The 21,890-nt window shown below is 40.5% G+C and overlaps 1 protein-coding gene across 2 annotated transcripts in view; it reads left to right on the top strand.

The window, feature by feature from the left end:
* The first annotated feature begins 2,714 nt into the window (after nucleotides 1-2,714).
* The window catches only part of pparg (peroxisome proliferator-activated receptor gamma), a 32,541-nt gene continuing 13,365 nt past the window's right edge, over nucleotides 2,715-21,890 (top strand). Inside the window, exons 1-3 of one of the 2 annotated variants that reach the window (XM_047583092.1) lie at nucleotides 2,715-3,974; nucleotides 19,742-20,035; nucleotides 20,282-20,448. In XM_047583092.1, the coding sequence (XP_047439048.1) occupies nucleotides 19,744-20,035; nucleotides 20,282-20,448 (459 nt within the window). In that variant the 5' untranslated portion in view covers nucleotides 2,715-3,974; nucleotides 19,742-19,743. Of the gene's footprint in view, nucleotides 3,975-4,290; nucleotides 4,483-19,741; nucleotides 20,036-20,281; nucleotides 20,449-21,890 lie in introns of those variants that run through there. The other variant, XM_047583091.1, reaches the window with a different exon arrangement.

The following is a 21,890-nucleotide window of genomic DNA, read 5'->3' as shown; positions in this document are numbered from 1 at the left end:
ACCATAAACTAGAGCTGTAGCGCTCACTGCTGTGGTGTAGATTCACTTCCAGCACGCGCCCTTTGCATACCCTCTCTCACCCGACGATTTCCTGTCTCTCTTCACTGGCACTATCAAACAAAGGCACAAAAGAAATTTAAGCTGATTCAAAAACCATGGCTGGTTACTTAAAGTATTGCTGGATAGAGACAGGTATAAATTGACATTAGCTTTATATTGTGTTAGTGATGACAATAATAGAGACTGTTGTTACTGTTAAAGCAGCTTAGCTCTAGTTTGCCATTGTCATATAGAACCATCTTCAGAGCTCACCGTCATGCACACAGATACACACAAACCTTCATGCTTTCTTTATTTTCTACCATTTTTAATTTTACTTGTCTTTCCTATGCTGCATTCAATGTCGCATTTAAATAGTGATAGAGTGAGGGCCCTTTCCATGTGCCACTAAAATAGCTTTAACACAAACCTCACCTATAACAGATGAAAAACTACGAAGACTTCACCTTCATTACAGAGTAACCTTATATCACGTAGAGAAGGTTTAACACATTTACTGACTTTCAAGTGGTTCGTTGACTTGCTTCTCCCACAAAGTCTTAAAGATGACGTACACTTAGCAACCCACTTTGTACTCAACACGTACAGAGGAAACACGCTCACGCTTTTCGCTTCTTGGTCCATGGGACGTCCAGTCAACAGAGATCTGTGGGAACGTCTCCGTCTCTCTGCTCATGGGGACATGGATGTGGGCGGCTAACGCACCAAAGCAAGCCTATACTAGCCAAACCCTGTTTGTCTTGGTGGTCTTCCCAACCTGATGGAGCCAGACCGAGGGTGAGAGCATTTGAGGATGGAGGGACCGATAAAAACCATCTCGGCCAACGTCCCCTAGGCGAATGATCACGACGCTGATTTCAAGGCTTTCATTTTTACCTCAGCGCACCACGTTGATTTTGAGGAACTTGCTCCCCTCCCAGGTTTTTTCCCTTTATAATAATTCCAGCGCCATGACAAAGTAGGAGAGCCCTGTTAAGATACACAAGCACTTTGATGATGAACGTTTTCAGATACCAGAGCTGCAGTCTGCTGGGACTCCACTATATAAACAATCAGAAGTTATTGCTTTGCTTTGTTTGTGACAGCACAACTCTCAAGGGCGTCTTTCTTTATTTGAGCTCAGCGCAAAAAAATTCTGCGTGGGGAGGACATTATGTACGGGAGACAGAGTGAGAAAGCGTGTGTGTGAAAAGTGTGCCGGCTGTCTTAATTCGCCGTATTGAGTTAAGGCACTGTGAAAGTGTCACACACTTTGGTGCTCCTGGAACGGTTTCCAAACAAGACGCATTGGCAACTTTTTCAGCAGCGAGCGGCACAGTTTCACATCTTAAGTGTTGCTTCATAAACAGGTGGAAGTAGGGAGTTTTAATATGCCTTCCAACAATTAACACTGTCAAGTATCTGTTCACACATTTAGCTTGGTTTGGTTTTGACGATGAGTTCTGCAGCACAGTCAGACTTATTTGGTTTTTAAATTTTAATTTCTAGTCTTTCTAGGTTTGTTTCTGTTTACGGGAATCACTCACTGGTAACTACATGTTGGCACATCCACTGGCAATGACGCTAATAAGAACATTGGCTTACACAATATTTAATAAGTGTGGTCTCTGCAGGAAATCAGATAAGACGTTTTACGAAATACGTAAAAAAAAAAAAAAAAATGTGTTTTCACCTTTTCGTGCACTGTCATTCAGGTGCAGACAGATTGGTCAGAGTTTGGTTAAGTGATGCTTTGATATATGAAAGACAGACTATAATACTGATTGTGGAAACATTTTTTTTTTTCAATACCCTGCTCTGTGGCCTGTTGCACTATTGTGCGTCTGCACAGCCGGAAGTTTAAAACCAAATCTAAACCAGAATCTGTCAGCTTGTCAGAAAAACATTCAGCCAGCAACTGATTTGATGTTTAAATCAAATTTACCCTTCCAGCTAATTTTTACTCGATGACGTATGCATTTACACGCATCTTAAAGCGAAGCTACTGGAATCTTTTTTTACCCGTGGAAATTAAATCAGGTCAATATCTGATATCGTCACAAAGCGAGATGCAATTTCAAGATAAGTGGGTTTAAAAAGATGTCAAGGACTGCCTTCAGTATAAAGTACTATCTGGTTTAGAGTTAAAAATAGAGCGAGGTTTATGTTGGGGTTAGTCTAAGGTCCTCAAACCTACAATTAAGTCTACAGAGATGCAACAGGTAAGTAGACGACAATTCATTGGGCCTCAGCGCTCGCATTTGATATTAAGCTGACGGTCCAAATGAAGTTGCATGGTAGTCACTCCCACACAGGGCAGTTTAAAATAATCTCTTTTCTTTGTGTCTTGAGTAAACCGCCCAGCAGCAGCGTCAGACCGTTATCCACTGCACAACACTCATTGAGGTGAGGTGGATGACTGAACTGTAGAAAACTGTCAAATAATCTTTACTATTACGAATTACGAGATCAAAGTGTGTGAAGCTGGAGTTGTGACTGTAACCACCCCATTAGTCATTGTTACTACACCAATCAGTCAATGTCGACGAAAACAACATGTCTTACTGTCAAGTAATTGTGTCTCAAATGACCAATTCAGCATTTTGGGAAACACACTCATTCACATTCTAGAAATAAAAGAACTGCGGTGGAGAGCAGCTAATGCACATTTAATCACTGTACGTTTTATGGGATCTGTTTGTTTTACTTATTTGTTTTTCATTTACTCCGCTGTATTCACATCTGTTTATTTCACTGTTAGTGACAGGATTAGTTGCTTTTCTGATTTTATATAGAAAACATACTATGAGTTTATAAAATACAATATATCCAACAGTATGGACAATCAAATCAGCTCCACATTAAAACTATAAATAAACTCACACATTAATGTCCAAGTATTAATAAACATAATCATATAATACACAATTCTACAAACTGTGGCGCTGCAATTATACAGTTAGCTTAGCGCTTTGACTGAAAACTGGGGTAAAAATAATAATACAGGTCTTGTCCAAAGGTAGCAAGGCCAAGTTACACATGAAATCCACATAAAGATCACTTTTTAATAATTTACACCTTTTTAAAGCTATAACACAGAATAAAGTAAAAAATATGTTACCGTTGCAGCCGGACTACTTCTTGGCGGGGAGCAACACATTGTGAAGACGGACTTGTTACCTAGCAACCTGCCCGGGCCATTAAACCACAATTAGAGATTTGGTCAGACTTGTGAGTTTTGAGGTGTTGGTAAGTTAATTTTACAATTTTCTAACACTGGCTGCAACTGTCTTCCTGTTTGCAGTCTTCAGAGAGAGCTAAATTTATGAGCGGTTTGCTAGGCTACACTTTTAGCTTCATTTTCTAGATAGCTTTACCAACTGAGTGCTAGTTAGGCACGTCAGCATAACTGTCGAAGAGAAAGTGAATGAAATTGTGAAATGATTCCCTGAAGTTTGCTAATCCATTTGGCTAATGCACAAATTTCAGTATGCACCAACAAAGAGCTAACTGATTATTATTATTTTTATTATTATTATGATTAGTTTAATTACGTTTACTTTACCTTTTTCAACACAGAGCAAAAAAAAAAAAAAAATCCACGAAACGCGTTCAAATGAGGTAAATCATTTTTTAAAGAGTAATTTGATGCCTCTGCGTGTGTCCTCGGGATCCCGGGCGGTTGTGTTTGAGAGGAGGGAGGAGAGAGAGAGGCAGGCAGACACACAGCGACCACAGCAGCAGCAGCAGCAGCAACAACATGAGCAGAAAACACCACAGCGAGCGGACCTGACCACGTTGACGCTGCGCTCCTGTGCGCACGGTGCGGACGCCACGATTACCACGGCCGAGCAGCCCACACCCCGATCACGTCGATCCAGCTTCGGAAGCAACAAGTGGGATCCGTGTCTTCTGAGCTTCAACACGCTGATCAGGTCAGTCACCTTCCGGTCGTTTGCTGAGCTGAGTGTTGTGACTGCTGGTTGGATGATAAAACAATAGAAACTACTGTAAACAATAATCTAAGTTAATTGAGACTGACTTAGCAGCCGTAGACACAGTCTCTCTCTGATATTAAGCAATTCGATTTTTGTTCAAAACTAAAACAAATCAGGACCATTATGATACCAACATTGTTTAAACTGGAAAATTCATCAATCAGACTTCTTGAATCAATTGAATCGTACTCAGCTTTCCCAGTTTTAAGTGTCAGTCAGCCAGATGTCTTCTTAAGGTGGACACTTTTTGCAGTGTGATAAGGTTCCAGTGGCATACTGACTGAGGGGTGGTGATGTTTATTGGGGGGCGGTCACAGGACTGACAACTGGTACACAGTCAGGTGTCGGTCCACAGTGTGTCCGGGGGCCACACAGAGCGAGTGTGAGTTTGACATGCAAACACCAGGCAGAGGTTTTAACCATCAAAGTGGTCACAACTTTTCAGGTGAGTGAAAGAGATCGTTTGTCCTTCGCTGCGTCTGGGTTTATTATTCTGCTCTGTTGCAGGTAAAATCCTTTTTTTTTTTTTTTTTTTCCCCCACGTGTCTCTTACATACTTTTCTGCATTTTCTGGTGTCTTTCTCCTCTTTGTCACATGTTGAATCCGTAGGTATTACACAACATTCAAACAGTTCTGTGTTTTTGAATTGACTGGAAAATAATGGTTGTGACTCAGCAATAATGTGGACACAAGTTCAGGGGGCAAACACTGATTTCTCTTTGAGGTTTAGCTGTGTGGCCATGTGATTGATGATGTGAACTGCTAAACGATCGCACGCTATTTTATTACGGTAAGATGAAAAGAAAATATATTGGTTTGTTGCACAAAACCCAGGCTGTCACTACCCACAGCGGGTCTAGTTGTTTGTTCACCATTGTCATAGGATTCTTTTTATTTTTGATCTTCAAAAACAAGTGAAAATATTAAGCAAATTACCGATTTTTTTCTTTTATTTTTTCCTCTCATGTTCATTGATCCTATGGAAAAAAATCAGGAAAGTTTATGTCACACATTTTTTAATGTAATAAGTAATGCTAGTGTTTTGCTTCCCAGGCAGCCATGTCCCTTACTTTAACTTACTTTTATTGTAAATGTGATATGGTTGTGGAGACGTTGTTGAAGTGCAGACAGTATTATATTGTCACACCATAATAAATCAGCATGCAAAGTTCACTGTGATGATCAGTTTCAAAGAGAAGTCTCATCATGTTAATTTTAATAGTGGATTGACATAACTGAAGCCATTGCCATCGGCGATCTTCCTAATAGCAGAGATTTTTAGTGATGTCAATTCGTTTTTAATTAAAAAACAAAAATTAAATTAACCTTTTATTGCCACTGAGACAGGATACCTGTATAGAGCACAGAGAAAAAAAGTTGCCAGTTATATAAAGTGCGTGTTGTTGAAGGTAAATACTGTATATCCTGATAGCACATGTGAAAAACACAACGTGATATGTCTTCAGCTGAACTGTTAGAAATTGATGAACGTGATGGACAGCAACATTACCCGTCGAGCTGGTGCTATAAATTATTAGACTCTTCTCAGAATGGTATGGCAGGTTATGCATTCATGAAAGGTTAAAATGTCACCATTGATGTAACGCAGCTATTTTAAAGTAGAAACTTGTGATGAATTTGTGGGTGGGAAATAGGAGAAGTTCTAAAATGTCGTTGCTCTAATCAAAAACGCTGATATGGGATGATGTCATTGTGTCACATTTTAACCAAGCACCTTTTTATCTGTCATCTTAGTTTGGTGATCTTTTGCTTCGCGGATTGTTTGGTGTTTTAAATCGTTTATGCGGCAAATCTGGAAAGCTTTGCCAGGCACACAAACTTGATCTCAGGTCATTTAAGTCACATGCATTGTAACCTATCTCTGCTTAAGCTACACAAGGTCTGACTTAGTGTATTGACACATTACCAGCCAGTGAAGTATTGCTTATCATGTTATATAATTCCTGAAGAGAGGTGTGTGTGAGTGTGTGAATGACTGAGACAGAATTGGACTTTGCTCTGTTGTCATAAATGAAAGGAGTGCCTGAAGATACCGTGCTATGTTTATGTTATCCATCACACATGCTGAAAGTTAAAGTCTCTGTAGACAACGTACCTTCGCAGAAGGCTTTGTTTGAGTTCTTGGAAAAGCACAGTTCAGTTTTTCAGAGACGCCCTAAAACCAGAACCAGAAAACAAATATGTGTTAATTTAAAATCTCTACACCAACAGTTCCCAGCGTTCTAAGTAGTAGCTGTAAAATGCTACATATAAAATCTGCAAGAACTAAACATAATCAGTGCATGAAAGGAAGGAAGACGGTCTGCACATTTGTTTCTGCGTACAGTAAATATCTAGATAAAAGAGAATGGCACGCTCCAGTTCAGCTGTTCAGCCCACAGATAATTAACCGCTTTTGCCTCTACCAACATCCTGTCTTTCTTTAAAGCTATAATTCTTATTGTTTTTGTGTGTGTTTGCACAAAATCCACCTTTGATGCAGTTGCATCACTTGACGTTGATGTTTGAGATAACTAAGCCCTGAGGTCGTCAATATGTTTTTTAAATTGGGTGTAATTATTAACTTCAAGGCCAATCATTTGACCATTTACTTTCTACTTACATCAACATTTTGGCCCTCGCTGAGATCTAACTAAACATGGGACACAATCAGGTTGTTTGCAAAAGAAATTTTCAGTTCTAGCTGATCTTTTATGTTTGCATCTCACCCAGTCAAACCACAAAATCCTCCCCTCGCTATAAAGCGTCTTCCTGGACCACTGTACTGATTTTATTGTTATCAGTTAAGATTGACATTGAGATTGTGAATACAGTTATAGGAAGATCTTTTCAACAGATAGACACCCTTACAGTTGATCACATTTTCTCACTGTCAACAATGATGCGTCAATCACAACAGCACCTGCCATCAGAGAAAGTGACTCATGCTCAAGACAACATCAAAGAAAGTTTTCAGTTCTCATGTCTTAACACTTTGTATAAAATACATCTGTGTCAGGAAAGGAAAATAATATGTCGGAGAGTATGGTGCAAACATGATGGCTCTCGGGTCTTGCCTAGGTTTTATGGTTTAAGTTTGAAAATATACTTTTCCATCAAAGCAAGCAACCACACGTGGAATCACATAAAAGTAAATGTGTTATTTCTGTTCTGTTGGTTTTCACTAGCTCATATCATTACTTAATCTCATCTTGATGACTGATTAATTTTCTGTTAATCAACTAAATGACTAAAAAAAAAAATGTCATCCCTACATTTGAGCACCCATAGAGCTTATCACAGCTCAGAACGGCGGGTGGCAAAAAGATGCACTGTCCAATTATCAGCCCAACAGTTTACAGTGAGACAGTAAAGTCTAAAGCCCCATCCACATATAGAGCAATTTGCTCGTTGCCCATTGTTTTGTAGTTGATAATTGGTAAGTAGCAGAGCAAGTTGTCTGGGTAGCCTTCCTGTACATTTACAACTCCAAATGTTTCAGAGTGAATAAAGCAGAGTGTTAAATTATCCAGTGTATAGATGGAGATGGTTCTTCTTGTTGTCACCAATCCCTTTTTCAAAAGAATAGTCGATGCAGTATAATTAGCACGGTAAACTCGGTGGTAATTTTCACTGTAAACATCTTGGATCTTATGTGAGTCTCCTGTATGTGGGGCTCCCCTTCTTTGTCGTCTCATATCCGTTGCCTCAATGTTGAGGTTAGTTTAACTTGGTAACCACCCACTTCCATTTGCTTAAGTTTTTTTTTCTTCCACCTGTCATCCCTACAACCTAATTTCATGTACATTTTATGGCCTCTTGTCTAACTACAACACTACCAGACTCTTTTATCTTTACCCATCTTAACTTTATTCTGCCGTAGAACATAATGTGCTGAATCAAGGTATCGACGCTCTTTTATCTGCTTTTGGTTTTGCCTCCAAAAAGCTTAGCTGTCTGAATGCTTTTTGTTTCAACTGACACACACTTAACCTGCAGCAGCTGAGGCCCCAGTGGGGCTTTGGGGTGGATGAGTCAAAGACACCAACATATATGTCCACTCATACAAACACACAAACAAGACTCGTTTTCTTGCCAGTGCACTTTAACATAGAAATTGTTCAACAGACAGTAGGGATATCTAGCAACCTTTGTCCCAATTTCCCTTTTCGGAAGATGTGGGAGCAAACCGCAGCTCCTCAGGTCATAACCTTGGTCTCTTGTGAGGACTAAGACTGACTCAGACTTGATGTGCACACATGGCACTGCTTGAGACATCACCAGTTGAGGTCCTGCTTGATGATGTCTGTAATCCTCTCTCTCAATTTAGAATCGGTTTATAAAGTGTAAATGCCAAATGACCTTGGAAACAAAAAAAGAGGAACGAAGATAATCAGATAAGCCAATAGCGTTTCTCTTTTTGAATTCTCTTTTTGAATCTGAAATAGTAGTAAAACATGAATGACTGTGACAGTTTCTAAGTCAGCTGCTGCATATTATAATCTGTCTAAACTTGTTTTGCTTTTTATTTTATCGTGACACACATCTTGTTTTTTAAGCTCTTGCCTGTCTTCCTCTGTTTAGATTGTCATGAAGTTCTATGGGGCTTACCAACGAAAGAGAGCGCTCACTCTCATGCACCAGATGTCTCTACTAATGTGATTACTAGTGTGATTGAAAATGTGACAGAAAAAGTAAATTGAGATCACAATCACAAACCAAATTAATTGTGCAGACCCATTTGGTGGAGTTAGACCTATACTGAAGTCTAAACCATGGGGGGAAACTGCATTTTCACCCATGGATGATTTATTTAGTTCCTATGTGAAAAATGGACATAAAAAATAACTTTTGTTTTTCTTCCTTCAGTTGAAAGTTTGTTGATCCTCTCACCATATGATGAGGGAACATTTAAGATCCACTCTTTATTTTCTTCTCAAATAACCTTGTTTTTCTGCTTGGCTTGCTCCACTACGGCCACGTTGATACAAGACCAACCAGTGGAGAAAGACCTGATCAGTTTTGATTAAAAAATCCCAGAGAGAGGGTTGGCCGGCAGTCAATTGTCGAGCCGACTCTGACCCTTCATAAACCTCCCTTCAACTTCACAGACAATTCAAGATCCGTTTTTTCTGCGTACACCTTTCCCGGCACACGTATTTACGGTACATTCTGTGAATGAGAGTCACGTCATGGGCTGCTTTGTTATTGTCCAGCTCAACAGCAGCAGCACACCCCCGTCTTTTCCTCTCCACTTCGAAGAACAGGGCATGAACCTTTCCACATTGTACCTCTCCCCTTTCCTACTACCGCATTGCCCTCCTCTCACTCCCACCCTGTGTCTGTCAAAACACCAGCTTGACTATAAATCCTGTGCTAACGTCCACTGCCTGCATCTTAAGCACACAGAGCAGTCATTATCTGCGAAATAACTTGTAAATGTGTCTTTTTCTATCATCCTTGTTCTTGTTCTTTTGCAGCGTATGACAGTGTTCGGAACAAAGATTGATAGAGTTTGACTTTGTTCTCTTCTGATAAATTGAAGGAGTGCCTCAGCTATGTTTGTTGTGTGCGCATATATCCCCACACATATGTCTTTCAGTGTTAACGCCGTGCCACATACATGTGTTGGCATGTGTGTATGTGTGACCTTCTGTGAGTGTGTGAGGCCTTGACAGCATGCACCACTCCTTCCCCTTATCCAGTGAGGAAGCTCTCAAGACTCGGGGGACTCATCAACCATTAACTCATAACTATTTAAAGAAAATGGGGGAAAGTTCATGTCCTCAGATTATTGTGAAAACTCCAGATTCCCAGAGAGCAACATATGTAGCACACACACACACACACAGAGAACATATATGATACAACAGTATGCAGGCTCTCTCTCTCTCTCTGACTTTCTCTTTTCCGCACACTTGTGCGTGCTAACTTTGAAATGGGTAAGTATTGGTTAAGTAAAATGTGTGCATGTCCCTTAAATGTGTGTGTTGGTTGACATGAAAGGGTTTGCCGTGCCGTTGCTGTGTGTATCTGTATGTGTGAATGTGGCAATCTGAATGGGAGTGGGCAATGGACGGGTTTGGTATTTTCCGCGTGAAAACTGTTGGAACTATGTGAGATGAAATATTTAGCATTATTACTGACAATTAGGTTCAAGGTGAAGCCCACTTTATTGCTGAGTGTATGTTACCTATACTTTTACTGATGATGTGATGACTGCTCAGTGCATCCGTAGAAGTATGATGAGTGTAACCTGCTCTGTTCCAGTCCGAGCCTCTTGACTGTGGTCGTCATTAGGATTTTGGAATTTATGACCTCAAGTTAAACATTGGCGTCATGTACAACCGTGAGAAATAATAGAAACAAAACGACCAGAAAATGGCAAGAAAAATACTGACGAGTGCATTGTGCTATGGAAGAGCTTATGCTGCTATAGTATGTATTTATAGTATATAAATTGTATGACACTGTGAATAAAACATGTTGTTGTTTTTTTTTTTTTCTGTTTTGTTTTTGTTTTTACCAGAAGATTTAATACTGCCCTTTGGTGTTTAAAAACACAAGTGCATTTTTCTATTTTTAGACAGAGACAGACGGCTGTTTCTCAATTTCCTGTTTTTATGCTAAATTAAACTAATTGTCTGCTAGATGTAGTTCTTGCTTTGTCCTCTCATCTAACTCTCAGCAGCACAATGACATGGCACATATCTTGAAATATACTCCTTCTAAGGTCACCTCTGTAAATATAGCATACGTTTTAATCAACGTGGTGTCGCCGTATAGACTCATAAAGGCTCGGTACAGGTGTCATCTTTGTCTTTTCTAGCCTCTGATATCACACTTGTGCGAGCTCACCAGAAAACAAGATGCAACTCGGTTAGACAGATAGGAGAAAACCTTTCAGGTAAGGCTTATGCGAAGAGGTGATGTCTCAAAGTACTTTCTCACATGCAGATAGAAGGTAGCTGGCGACATGTGACATCTTACGAATCTAAATGCTGTGTGAATGCTGTGTTACGCTGCGCACAACACAGCATTCACACAGCATTTACATATTCTGCTCGGACTGGACAGCATTTCAGACATCTACCGTGTTTTGCACTACTTTGTGCTCACAGTAGATCATTTCCTCGTGCCATCTGTTTTCTGAAAGTGTTTGTAGCGACTGGCTGTCATTTGGACTGCATCTGAGGATATTTGCATAAAATTGTAACCTTTTCCTTTTAGTTTAGCTGAGCGCGTTTTCAGTCTGTTGAATTGGTGGCTGGGGGAGAACAGTCACGCAAAGGGAGGTCGCAGAATATGTGAAGAGCAGCAATAGAGTCCATGGACGTGTCTGTGTTTACATATGAAAGTGCCAGTGCGACGTTGTTCGCTGTGACCGTCTGAAATCCGTTTTTATGTTTTTGGCTTTGAACTCATTTTAGTTTCAACACACACAATACACGCACGAAAAAATGTATAACTTGAAGTACAAAGACAGAGAATCCTAACCTCTTTATAGATGGAAAAACAACTGTATGATTTTATCTGATGAGTAATCTTTCACAGTTTTCCTCCACTCCTGAGGTTTGTAGACACTCTTTCAACTTGTACCTGAGGCTTATGCCTTCACATGTTACAGTACTGTATCTTTTCCAGGCTGGTAGATTTATCACGTTGTGGGCAGCCACCTTGTGCGAGCTGTTATTGCAACATGTGCATGGCCTTGAAATGACTCAAAACCCGAGCTGTCAAAATGAATGTGTTAACACTGATTAATCGATCATCATGATTGATTTGATTAAAAAATTTTAATGCAATTAAGCCATCTGCAGCAGAATGACCATCGCGCATGAACAAAATGTGCAGTTGAACCAGTAGTGACAGGCAGCAGAACCAAAAGGTGGAAGATGTTTAACAGCAGCTTGTCACTCTCCATGGGAAATTTGAATACAAAAAAAACAAGGTGGAACAGTCGGCCTGTCACTCTACCTGGATAAACTGTTAATAATGCGTTGCCAGAGACGTTCAGAGTCAGTCCTACTCTGTAGATGGGTTGATTGCGTCAAAATATTTAATAAGATTAATCATGACGACGGATAAATCTGCGTTATCAGCTCTACTCAAAACAAGACTTACATTTCATGTAATGGTACAAATGCTGCATCTGAATCTGCACTATGTTGATCAACTTCAGTATCACATAAAAACTTTTCTTTGTTTTAGTCATTCAGTGTATAAATGACTTAGAAAACATTCATCTCTGCCTTCTCCACATGCCTCTGCATTGTTGAAAAGACTTATTTTTGTCACATGGTATGAGGGTGTAGTGACAGCTAATGTGAAACCATTTTACCCTACCTGACCACCCATGACCCTGACAACATAACACAGTTGTGAGTCAGTGTTTGCTGGTAATATAGAAGCTGAGACTCTCTGGATTGCTCAGTACGTCTTTCCCACTTGTGCCTCGATTATCAAGTCACGTTGTTGTTTTTTTGTTAAAGTCTTCTTTTCAGGACGACATTTGTTTGTCAGGGTAAATTGTGCTTCATAATTTCTCGTCCATCACAGTGTAGTCGCATTATGTGCGCAAATCTGTGAATAAGAGAGTTCATCTCGCCACAGTACATAAGACGTAACCACTTCTCTTTTGTTTGGCTTTGGAACGTGTGCTTAGCAGAATCCGAGCGCGTTTAAAGCGAGACAGAATCGAGCAGGTGTGCGTAGAGCTGCTTGATCCTGTGCTGTCTTTCATTTATTTGGATTTTAAAAGGCACTCTAAACATTGCTCAACGTCACTGTTTCGGTTAATTCGGTTAAAAATAACCGTTAAACTTACCAACTAAAGAGAATGTCAGCAGACTGTAGATAAAACACAAAATAACACAAAGCAGATGTTTTTAGTGTTTGCTTTGCGACGTGCTATAGACGCAGATTGTACTGTACGACATCAACTATGGCTGAATTGAAAATAATAAAAAATTCTTCAACTAACATAAGAATAATAAAGTTGATCATTGAACTTAAGGAGAGTTTTTACCAGTTAGGCTAGTACTTCATGTTTAAAAAAGTTTCTAACAGTAAATCAGAGAACATGCTAGTATTGTGTTAAGGTCGGATATTACATGAGGAGAAGTGAATGCGTCACCGCTGTCACATCGACGCTGAGTGACTGAGCGGAGGTAGAGAAGAAGTGCAACTAAAGAGAGGCATGATGAGTTGCCTGTCAGAGTGAAGCAACAGGAAATCATCTGCATCTGATGTCTACCACCACACACACACACACACACACACACACACACACACACACACACACACACACACACACACACACACACTGGACACTTATATATAGAGAGTGTCTGTGTATATACGTATATAATACATATGTATATAATAGGAGAATGCATTTATAGAAGCAAACACAATTCAGCACATGTACACCTATATAGATGTTACTGTAGAGTGCTGCTGAGATATGCGCACATGAAAAGTGAGAATGAAAGATACATGCACACACAAACACACACACAGACCACATGATAGTTCGCTGACTGAACTTCTGCTGAGCCCAGACTCTGTCAGAGAGAAAATGTGTGCGTGTGTGTGTGTAGTTCCCTTTCTATTGGTCATCACTTCCTGAGGAAAAACACGCGCGCACAAATGCACGCGCATACACACACACACACACACACACACACACACACACACACACACCAGTCTCTTCTCTAGCCACTAACACTGACACTAAACACTGAAGTGTAACAGGAGAATCAGGGTGAGTGGTCTGTCCGATACCATGTGTGTTTTGTTTTGTTGTTTGTTTTGTTCTTTAAATGTGATAGGTACAGTAAGTTCAAAGACTAGCCCACTTCCGATGATTGTGATCAGATAGCTTCGGTGAATACATTTTTACATATAGCGTCTGGTCAGTTCACTTCACTGTCACTCAGTTGAGAGCAGACATCCGTGCTAGATCCTGTCAGATAGTGCAGGTCAACCAGTTTTGTGTCGTATGCAGTATGCATTCTCCCAGACGGTTTATCTCCCACATAAGCCTGCTTTGGTTTGTGTTCAAGATTAATGTGATATTGAGTAGCATCAGTAAGCTCGAAAACATGCAGTTGAAAAGGTTTTTCATTTTTTTCCCCCAAAAGAGATTGAGAAGAAGAAGATTTAACTAGGTCATGTGAGGCGTCGAGATATTCTTCGGTCTTTTTGACTTTCTCTTGTACGTTTTGTGTGTAGATTGTGCTAAAGACATGAGGCTTCAATTACGATTAGACATGTTATTGTGATATCCAGTTGTGCACTTAAAACCTGTGAATATGTCTTAAATGACGCCATGGTTGTGTTTTTTAGAAGGGGAGCTCGTGTTATTTCATTTGTGCCCGTACGTAAAATTCTTGCCTCCCACTCAGTGTGACCTCAGCTTGACCAGATGTTTATCTGTGTCCTAACTTTGGAAGTTGAAACACAAAAATTAGACAAGAAATCACATTGAAATCTGAGAGAGGTTGTCTGGGTGCTGTTTTAGTCACAGTTGTGCCAAGCAGACAAAGATTGTGGTTTCTATCCTCCCCCTGTGCCAAGCTTTGATGAATTTTCTTGAGTCAATTCAGTACTAACCAAGTAAGTGGGTTTTCAGACAACCGGAGACTCTCGTTTCTGTCAAGAGGGCAGTCCAGACCTCTGCCTGACACTTTGGTTGTACTTGGTTTTCCATTGCTGTCTCGTTTGATCATTCAGGTGCAGAGGGGGAAGGCCCTTACAGGTAATTCTGCCCATTGTGGCTTCACACCGCTAGAGTTAAAAAAAAAGAAGTGGCAATTTCCTGAAGAGTGAAGTAGGATGGCTTTTTGCAGTGAAGCTGCATTCAGCCTTTTATATTTTTGGGGGGGATTTGAGCGTCTTCACACAGTCTGCTTTTGCTGACGGTGTTATTACTATGCATTTTCCAGTGTTCCATAGCTTTCTTATGCAGGACTAGCCGGGCAAAAATGAAGCACGCTAATCTTTTTCAAAGAAATTGTGGGGACTGTGAGACAGACGTGAAGGCGGGCATATCTTTGTTTTAGTCACTGACACTGAACCACATGCTGTTTTACATGAAGAGGTCAGGAAGTCACAGCGCTCTGTGCACTGACTCCCTCTTTCTCTCTCTTTCTTTCTCTCTGTCACACATAAACATTCATGATTACAGAACAATATAAATGACTTACTGTGCAAAAAAAAAAAGAAGATAAGCTATGCCTTCTTCTCTGCAACATGTCACTTTATCTTCAGGATCTTATAAAAGCAACGGCAAGAAAACTGTCAGAGTGTCAGACTGAGCTAAATTGATTATGTATGCAACTCTTCTAGAGGAAACATGTTTCTTTTTGACTGCTTTCACTGTCTACTTAGTGCTAATGAGCTACTTGTATTCAACCATCAAGACCTTTTTTTTTTTTTTTTTTACTTGCTATATGTTCCATCTAAATGTTAGTTTCTAAACCTAATTCTTTTCTAACAAAAAACACATTCAGGAAACACAATATGTTGCCAGCAGTGCTTTTAAATGAGAGATTGTGATCTGGTCCGATGTTAGTGGTGCAGTTCTTGTTAATGGAGAAGGTGCATTGTTTTTATTCAAACAGAGAAGGTAATAGTGTTCATGCCATGAATGCAGCAGGGCAGGTTCTGCATTTTGTTTCTCGTGTGACTAAATATACTAGCCAACTAGCCAAGTCGTGTCCTTAATTCATTTTTACCATGTGCATTTTCGTTGCCTGACTGATGAATGGCTCCTTCGGCGTAGGAGTGTCAGAGGCCTTAGAATAAATAATGATAAATCACAACATTTTCTAACTGCTGGATGGGCGGTTTCCTTATTTTTATTATTAAAGTAATTACAAGCGCATTAATTTCATTCATTAAAGCTTCACTGTCAACGTACAAAAGGGACTTTAGCCACTTTCTGTGCAGTAACCTGATCCCCAGCATTTGCTTCACTCCGCTTTGGGACCGAATGACTGCCGCTGTGAAGAAATACGAACGTGAAAAAGTTCTACATTCGTTTTGCAACTCTGTCCCTGAAGGAAAGATTTCACATTTCTCCTTTTGACCTCTTGGTTTTACCTCTTTTCCAATAGCTGCTGCTTTCAGGCTGCAAGAACAACATCTTAAAGTTAACATTATGATATTAGAATTTCATGTAATAATACGGCTTCAGTGGCAGCTTGTACTTCACTCATTTATCCCCCAACTTACTAGAAATGTGCGATTTAAAATAAAATGTTTTACATAAAGGGGGTGATGCACACACATACAGAAACTGAGTTTCCAACAGCAGCTTGCCAGACCTGCCTGCCAGTTTGCCGTTGGCCCTTTGTTATTATGTCACTACTGAGGCAATAGCCAATAGAAAATACTCCTACGCACTGTACTCTTACCTGGAATTCAAGTTCTGACATGTACAAATCTGAGAACTGGTAGGAGACACCAGTGCAACTGTTACGCACGTGCTCACATGCACACGTTTGCAAATGCGAGAGTCACTGCATATTCCTTACTAATCATCTGTCACCTTTTGTATTGTCTGCTTGTTGCTTTTCCACACAACACTTACAGTCACAAACTTGTTGACTACAGTGCATTCTGCATTGCTGTTTCCACGAACACCCGAAGGACAGAAATTACAGTAAAAGCTTGTTTTCACCTTCGATTATGACATGATTTAAGCACCATGGGTAAACTGCCACGCTGCAACCGCCTTCCTTTTTTCCCTGCAAGTTGAATACAGAACATGCATTTCATAAGATAGGAGGTTTTTCTTAGAGTCCCCAGGGTGCTGTTTGAGTGGTCCGGGGACTCGCTCTCCATAACCCCTCTCACTTTATCTCCCTCACCCCTCCTCTCTCATCTCTCTCCCACTAGATTTGTGTCTCCATATGATCACTTGATGCCAACCGGGACACAAGTCGCTCCATCTATTTTAGCTTTGGCTCGGTTGGAAACCGGCCAACAAAATGGAAAAATAACCAGGTTTCTCTGGTTATTAATAGTCAGCAGCTTCCATGGCTGTGGAAGCCCCGGCCTGTGGACACACACTCTTTTTCTCGCTTGTTGAGGAACAATGCCACATGTGAATTTTAAGTGGACACCCTGCCAACACATTCCAAACAAGCAAAAGGAAACAATATGTAGTTGAGAAAGGATAATGTTTGTTCCATGGGGATGTTTTGCCGAGTAATTTGGAGCTATTTTAAGCCTGTGTTGTACCTGGTGCTACTGTGCCACCTGAGTATTGCTATTTTAGTTTTGTACGTTACATAATTCATTGCATTCTTTTTTACATTTTTTTTTTTTTCCGTGCTAGCAGTTGATTAGCGGGGGTTTATTTTGGGATTCAGTGTTGGCCACCAAGTTGTTTGGCAGGCCAGGTGCTTCAGTTCAAACCCTTAACACTATCGATTATTCAAACTGTTGTTTAGCTGTTGCAAAAACTGATTGGATACTGAGCTTTTAATACATATTGTCGGTCAAGCCGATTACGATCTGACCTTAAATAAACATAAGTGTCCTCCCCTGCAGGCTCATAAAGGCATTCCTTGTCTTACTTGTGATCTCCTAAATCACACATGCACCATGTGACTGTAATAGCACTCATTCTCATCTTCTGAGGGCCACGGTGGGGCTGGAGCCTATCCCAACTGTCATTGGGGAAGAGGCGTGGTACACCACGGACTCGAATTCTGAACTTTCTCGCTGTAAAGGCATCACTGCTAACCACCACTATGAAAGCTAATTTAGCGGGGAGAGGGTAGCGCCCCTTGGCTCAAGAAGCCCAAACAGACAAGAAAAATCTGTTTCTACTAGAAATGGGCTGATAACCCAATGCCATAAACTAAGCTCTGTATCTAGAAACAGTAGCATTAAAGTAGCATTCAGCATTTGTTGCTGCGTTTGCCTAAGTGTACTCGGCGTATTCGGTTTGTTTTTGTTAGTTTTTTTTTTTTTTTTTTGTCTTTGTATTGAGTGATGACCTCTTCAAGTAACATCCACATTTCATTCTGACTGACTTAACTTTCCACATAAAATTACTTCCACACAGCAGACACGTTTAGTCATGTGCTAGATCATATTCTTCTTTTTGGCAGCTTTGTTGTTAAAACTTATGACTGACCAGAACTATTAAAAAGAAATCTTCAGTGTTATTTACCCTTAAAACTCTTATATAGCCTTGTGTATAGTTTGCTTTCATGTGGGCTGCAGTCTAGATTACTGGACTTTGATCGTCTCTGCTGACTTCTCTCCTCCAATGCCTGACCATCTGTGTTAGATATTGGAATGACTGGAGAGCCTTTAATTACTTGTGTCAACAACTAGATGTGTTGTACACATCTGTGCCCAGGGCTTTTCACAGACTTTTCATACAGGAAAATGTCTTGAAATTATACAAAAGATCACAGCAAGCAATTCATTTATCCTATTAACATGTTCTCAAAGTTTGATAAAACCTATGTGTCATGGAGCTCCTTTAACCACACACCACAGTAAAGGCTGATATCTTCCAGCAAACTTTGAATGCTGTGATTTATTCTGAGTCAATATTGTGTATATATATAGACAGAGAGCAATTTTTATTTTATTAATAATTTCTTTACATATATTGACTTTGGGGCAGCACAGTGGCTCTGTGGCCACTTAATACTTAATTTCTTAGCAGTGATTCCTTCCAGCGAGAAGCTCTGGGTTAGAGGCAGAGTCAGTGGATGGGAGTCACGTGGGTTTCCCCCTGGGTACGTCGGTTTCCTTCCCACCCTCCAAAGACACTCTTTTTAGGTTGATTGGTGATTCTAAATTGACCCTAGGTGTGAGCACGAGTGTGAATGTGAATGGTTGCTTGTCTCTGTGCAACAGACTGGCGACCTGTCCAGGGTGTATCCCTCCTCTCACCCAATGACGGCTGGGAAGGACTCCAGCAACCCCCGCAACCCTAGGGAGGATAAGTGGTAGTAGGAGATGAGATTGACTTTAACTGAGAGCCACAGAAGGCAGTGTGAAAGTGTTGAGAAATGTTGTTGTCTTTGGTCGTTCCATGAGATCTGTTATCAGTAAGAAAAATACACATAATCACCAGCTGTATCCTTTAATAACGCTGACCAAAGTGAAGCCTTCAGGAAATAAATAAAATCCCTAAAACCTGATAGAGAGCCATTAATTTCAATGCCCTTAATTTCAACACTCACGAGGTGCAGTCTGTTCCACTCCAAAACCTAAGGTCCTATATCCTTGGCCTGCTTTCTGCGTCCTTTGGTTGGGTAATCACACAGTGAGACACCCAAACAGCTACAGAGGAAGGCAGTGTTTTGAGCAGAAGAGACGTTCCTCAGTGCCAGAGTTCGTCTTGTTCTCCCTGTGACACTGTCTGTCTCCGTGTTTACTAGATAACAAACAGACTGCAGGAATGAGTTGGAGGACCAGCACTCCTCGTGGTGTTTGCGTGGGAGAGCGTGTAAATGCCCAGATGGTTTGAACTTTCTGGGCAAACTTATTTGTCATTAATAGGTGAAATCCTGCATGCAAGTTTTCATTGCCATATTTTATTTTCCTCGTATCCTCTTGTTCTGCCCCTCCTCATCTGTTCTTCTGGTATTGTTTTCTTTTATCAAGGCTCCACACTGATATTCCATCGGCTAACGTATCCTCGCTTCATTTGTCTTCACAACAGACATGGTGGACACCCAGCAGCTCCTAGCGTGGCCTGTTGGATTCAGTCTGAACACAGTGGACCTGCCAGAGCTGGACGACAGCTCCCACTCCCTCGACATGAAACATTTGTCCACGTTAGACTACGCCTCCATTTCCTCCTCCTCCATCCCTTCCTCCCTGTCTCCCCCACTTGTGTCCTCCATCTCTTCCGCTGGTATGGCCTATGACATCAGCCCGCCACAGAGGGAAGAACACCTGACCAACATGGACTACACAAACATGCATAGCTACAGGACAGACCTGGACACACACAGTAAGTGAAGTCTGTCGGATGGGTTCATAAAGATAAAACAACAATTTTTCTCCTGCTTAGATGCAAAATGGGCCTGATATTATTTGCAAAAAGGGGTTAGTGGGAAACTGCTGAAACTGAAGTTCACCACGATAAGACGCCAGAATAGCCACATTGAGCAAATTTGAAGTAGCTTATTAAAACTTTAGCCTTTTATCTTTCTGTATTTCTGTACATCCTACATGACTGATGACGTTCTTCTGTCAGATTCAATCAAGCTGGAGCCGGAGTCGCCTCCACAGTACTCCGACAGTCCTGTGTTCTCCAAGCTCCAGGACGATGCGTCGGCAGCAGCACTGAACATCGAGTGCCGCGTGTGTGGAGACAAAGCCTCAGGGTTTCACTATGGCGTCCATGCCTGTGAGGGATGTAAGGTAGGACTGACAGATCACACAAGTGAAGATCAATATGCGTCTCCTCGAATTGCTCAGTTTACTATCACAAAAGGCGAAGACAAGCCCCAACGGAGGCTGTTACTAACTTACACTATATTTGGTGTTTTGCTTTAAAAATTATGTAAATGACAAACCGTCTAGAGCAGACTTCTCACAATTATCCCAGTTAATGAAATATTTACATTTAATATATTTAAAAGGGCAATTTTTGATCAGCGGGCGCATTATGCTGCACATTAGTGGAGAATGGAATAACTGCGTCTCTCAAAAAGTTTTGCTCGAGATGAAGCAAAAAATCGGCAGTCATACCACCTTAGCCGTGTTTCAGGAAATGGCAATGGGTGTAGCAATTTTCTACTGCGAATCGCGAAGTTTTGTTTCTCTGCCACTCTTCCTTTTTCTGTCACCATGTGTCACCGTTAGGCGAAACATGTTGGTGGAATAAATAATTCTGTAATGCATGGAGACGAGTGTGCATTTTCGTGTATTTGATGTCTGTCACTCTAACCACAAGCCCCATACATTTTCCACTCTGCGAGGGCTCAACATAGGCGTGTGCTTCTACACTCATACTGCCAGCCCCTTAAACTCTGTCTGTCTGTCTGTCTGTATAGAGTATAAATAACTAATAGAGTGTGGGGGAAGTTTCAGACATATTTCCATTTTCTTTGAAATATTGACGCATTATAGGAAGATGAGCTATAAACTGTGACATTGTTCTCCAGACACATGATGAATTTTCAGAATAAGCTCCAGTACTACGTATTCATTTTTTTGGTTTGATTCTAAGAAGTTTTCACAGTTGTGAAAGTTTTCTTACCGGATTACCGTGGCGATCTTAAGTATTCTGAGTTAAAAAAAAAAATACAGTCATCTGCAATTTAGAAAAATGTGAATATTATAATAGATAAATTTACTTTGATGCCATTATTTTGTGCACTGATTGGCCACGTAGAAGTATGATGTAACTTTTTCTCTATGCAATATAGGTAGCATATTACTAAGTGTCAGGCACATCCACCCCACAGTTTTGGTTCCTCATCAAGTCATCTTCTTAACAGACTCTGATATCTTATAAATAATCTTGCTTTACAGTCTGACATTCCATCAAAATAAGTTACACACTGCATAATTGTTTTTTTTATTTATTTATTATTTATTTTAAAGCTCAATATAAAGTGTATGTTGGTGTGGAGTGTGCCTGTGTATGTGTAGTGTGCGTGCGTGTGTGTTTGTATGTGTGCACTTGTATGTGTGAGTGTGTTTATATGTGTTTGTATGTGAAGACATGTGGTAGCGGTTTCTTGATCTTGTTTCTTGTTGTAATGTTTTATACTTTTATTTGTGTGAAGCACTTTGGGCTGCTTTTTTGGTTGGAAAGTGCTACATAAATAAAGTTTGATTGATTGTTAATAACATTT

This window comes from Mugil cephalus, chromosome 4 (assembly GCF_022458985.1).
Source record: "Mugil cephalus isolate CIBA_MC_2020 chromosome 4, CIBA_Mcephalus_1.1, whole genome shotgun sequence".
Classification (NCBI taxonomy): Eukaryota; Metazoa; Chordata; class Actinopteri; order Mugiliformes; family Mugilidae; genus Mugil; species Mugil cephalus.
This window is presented reverse-complemented; position numbering and strand designations above follow the sequence as displayed.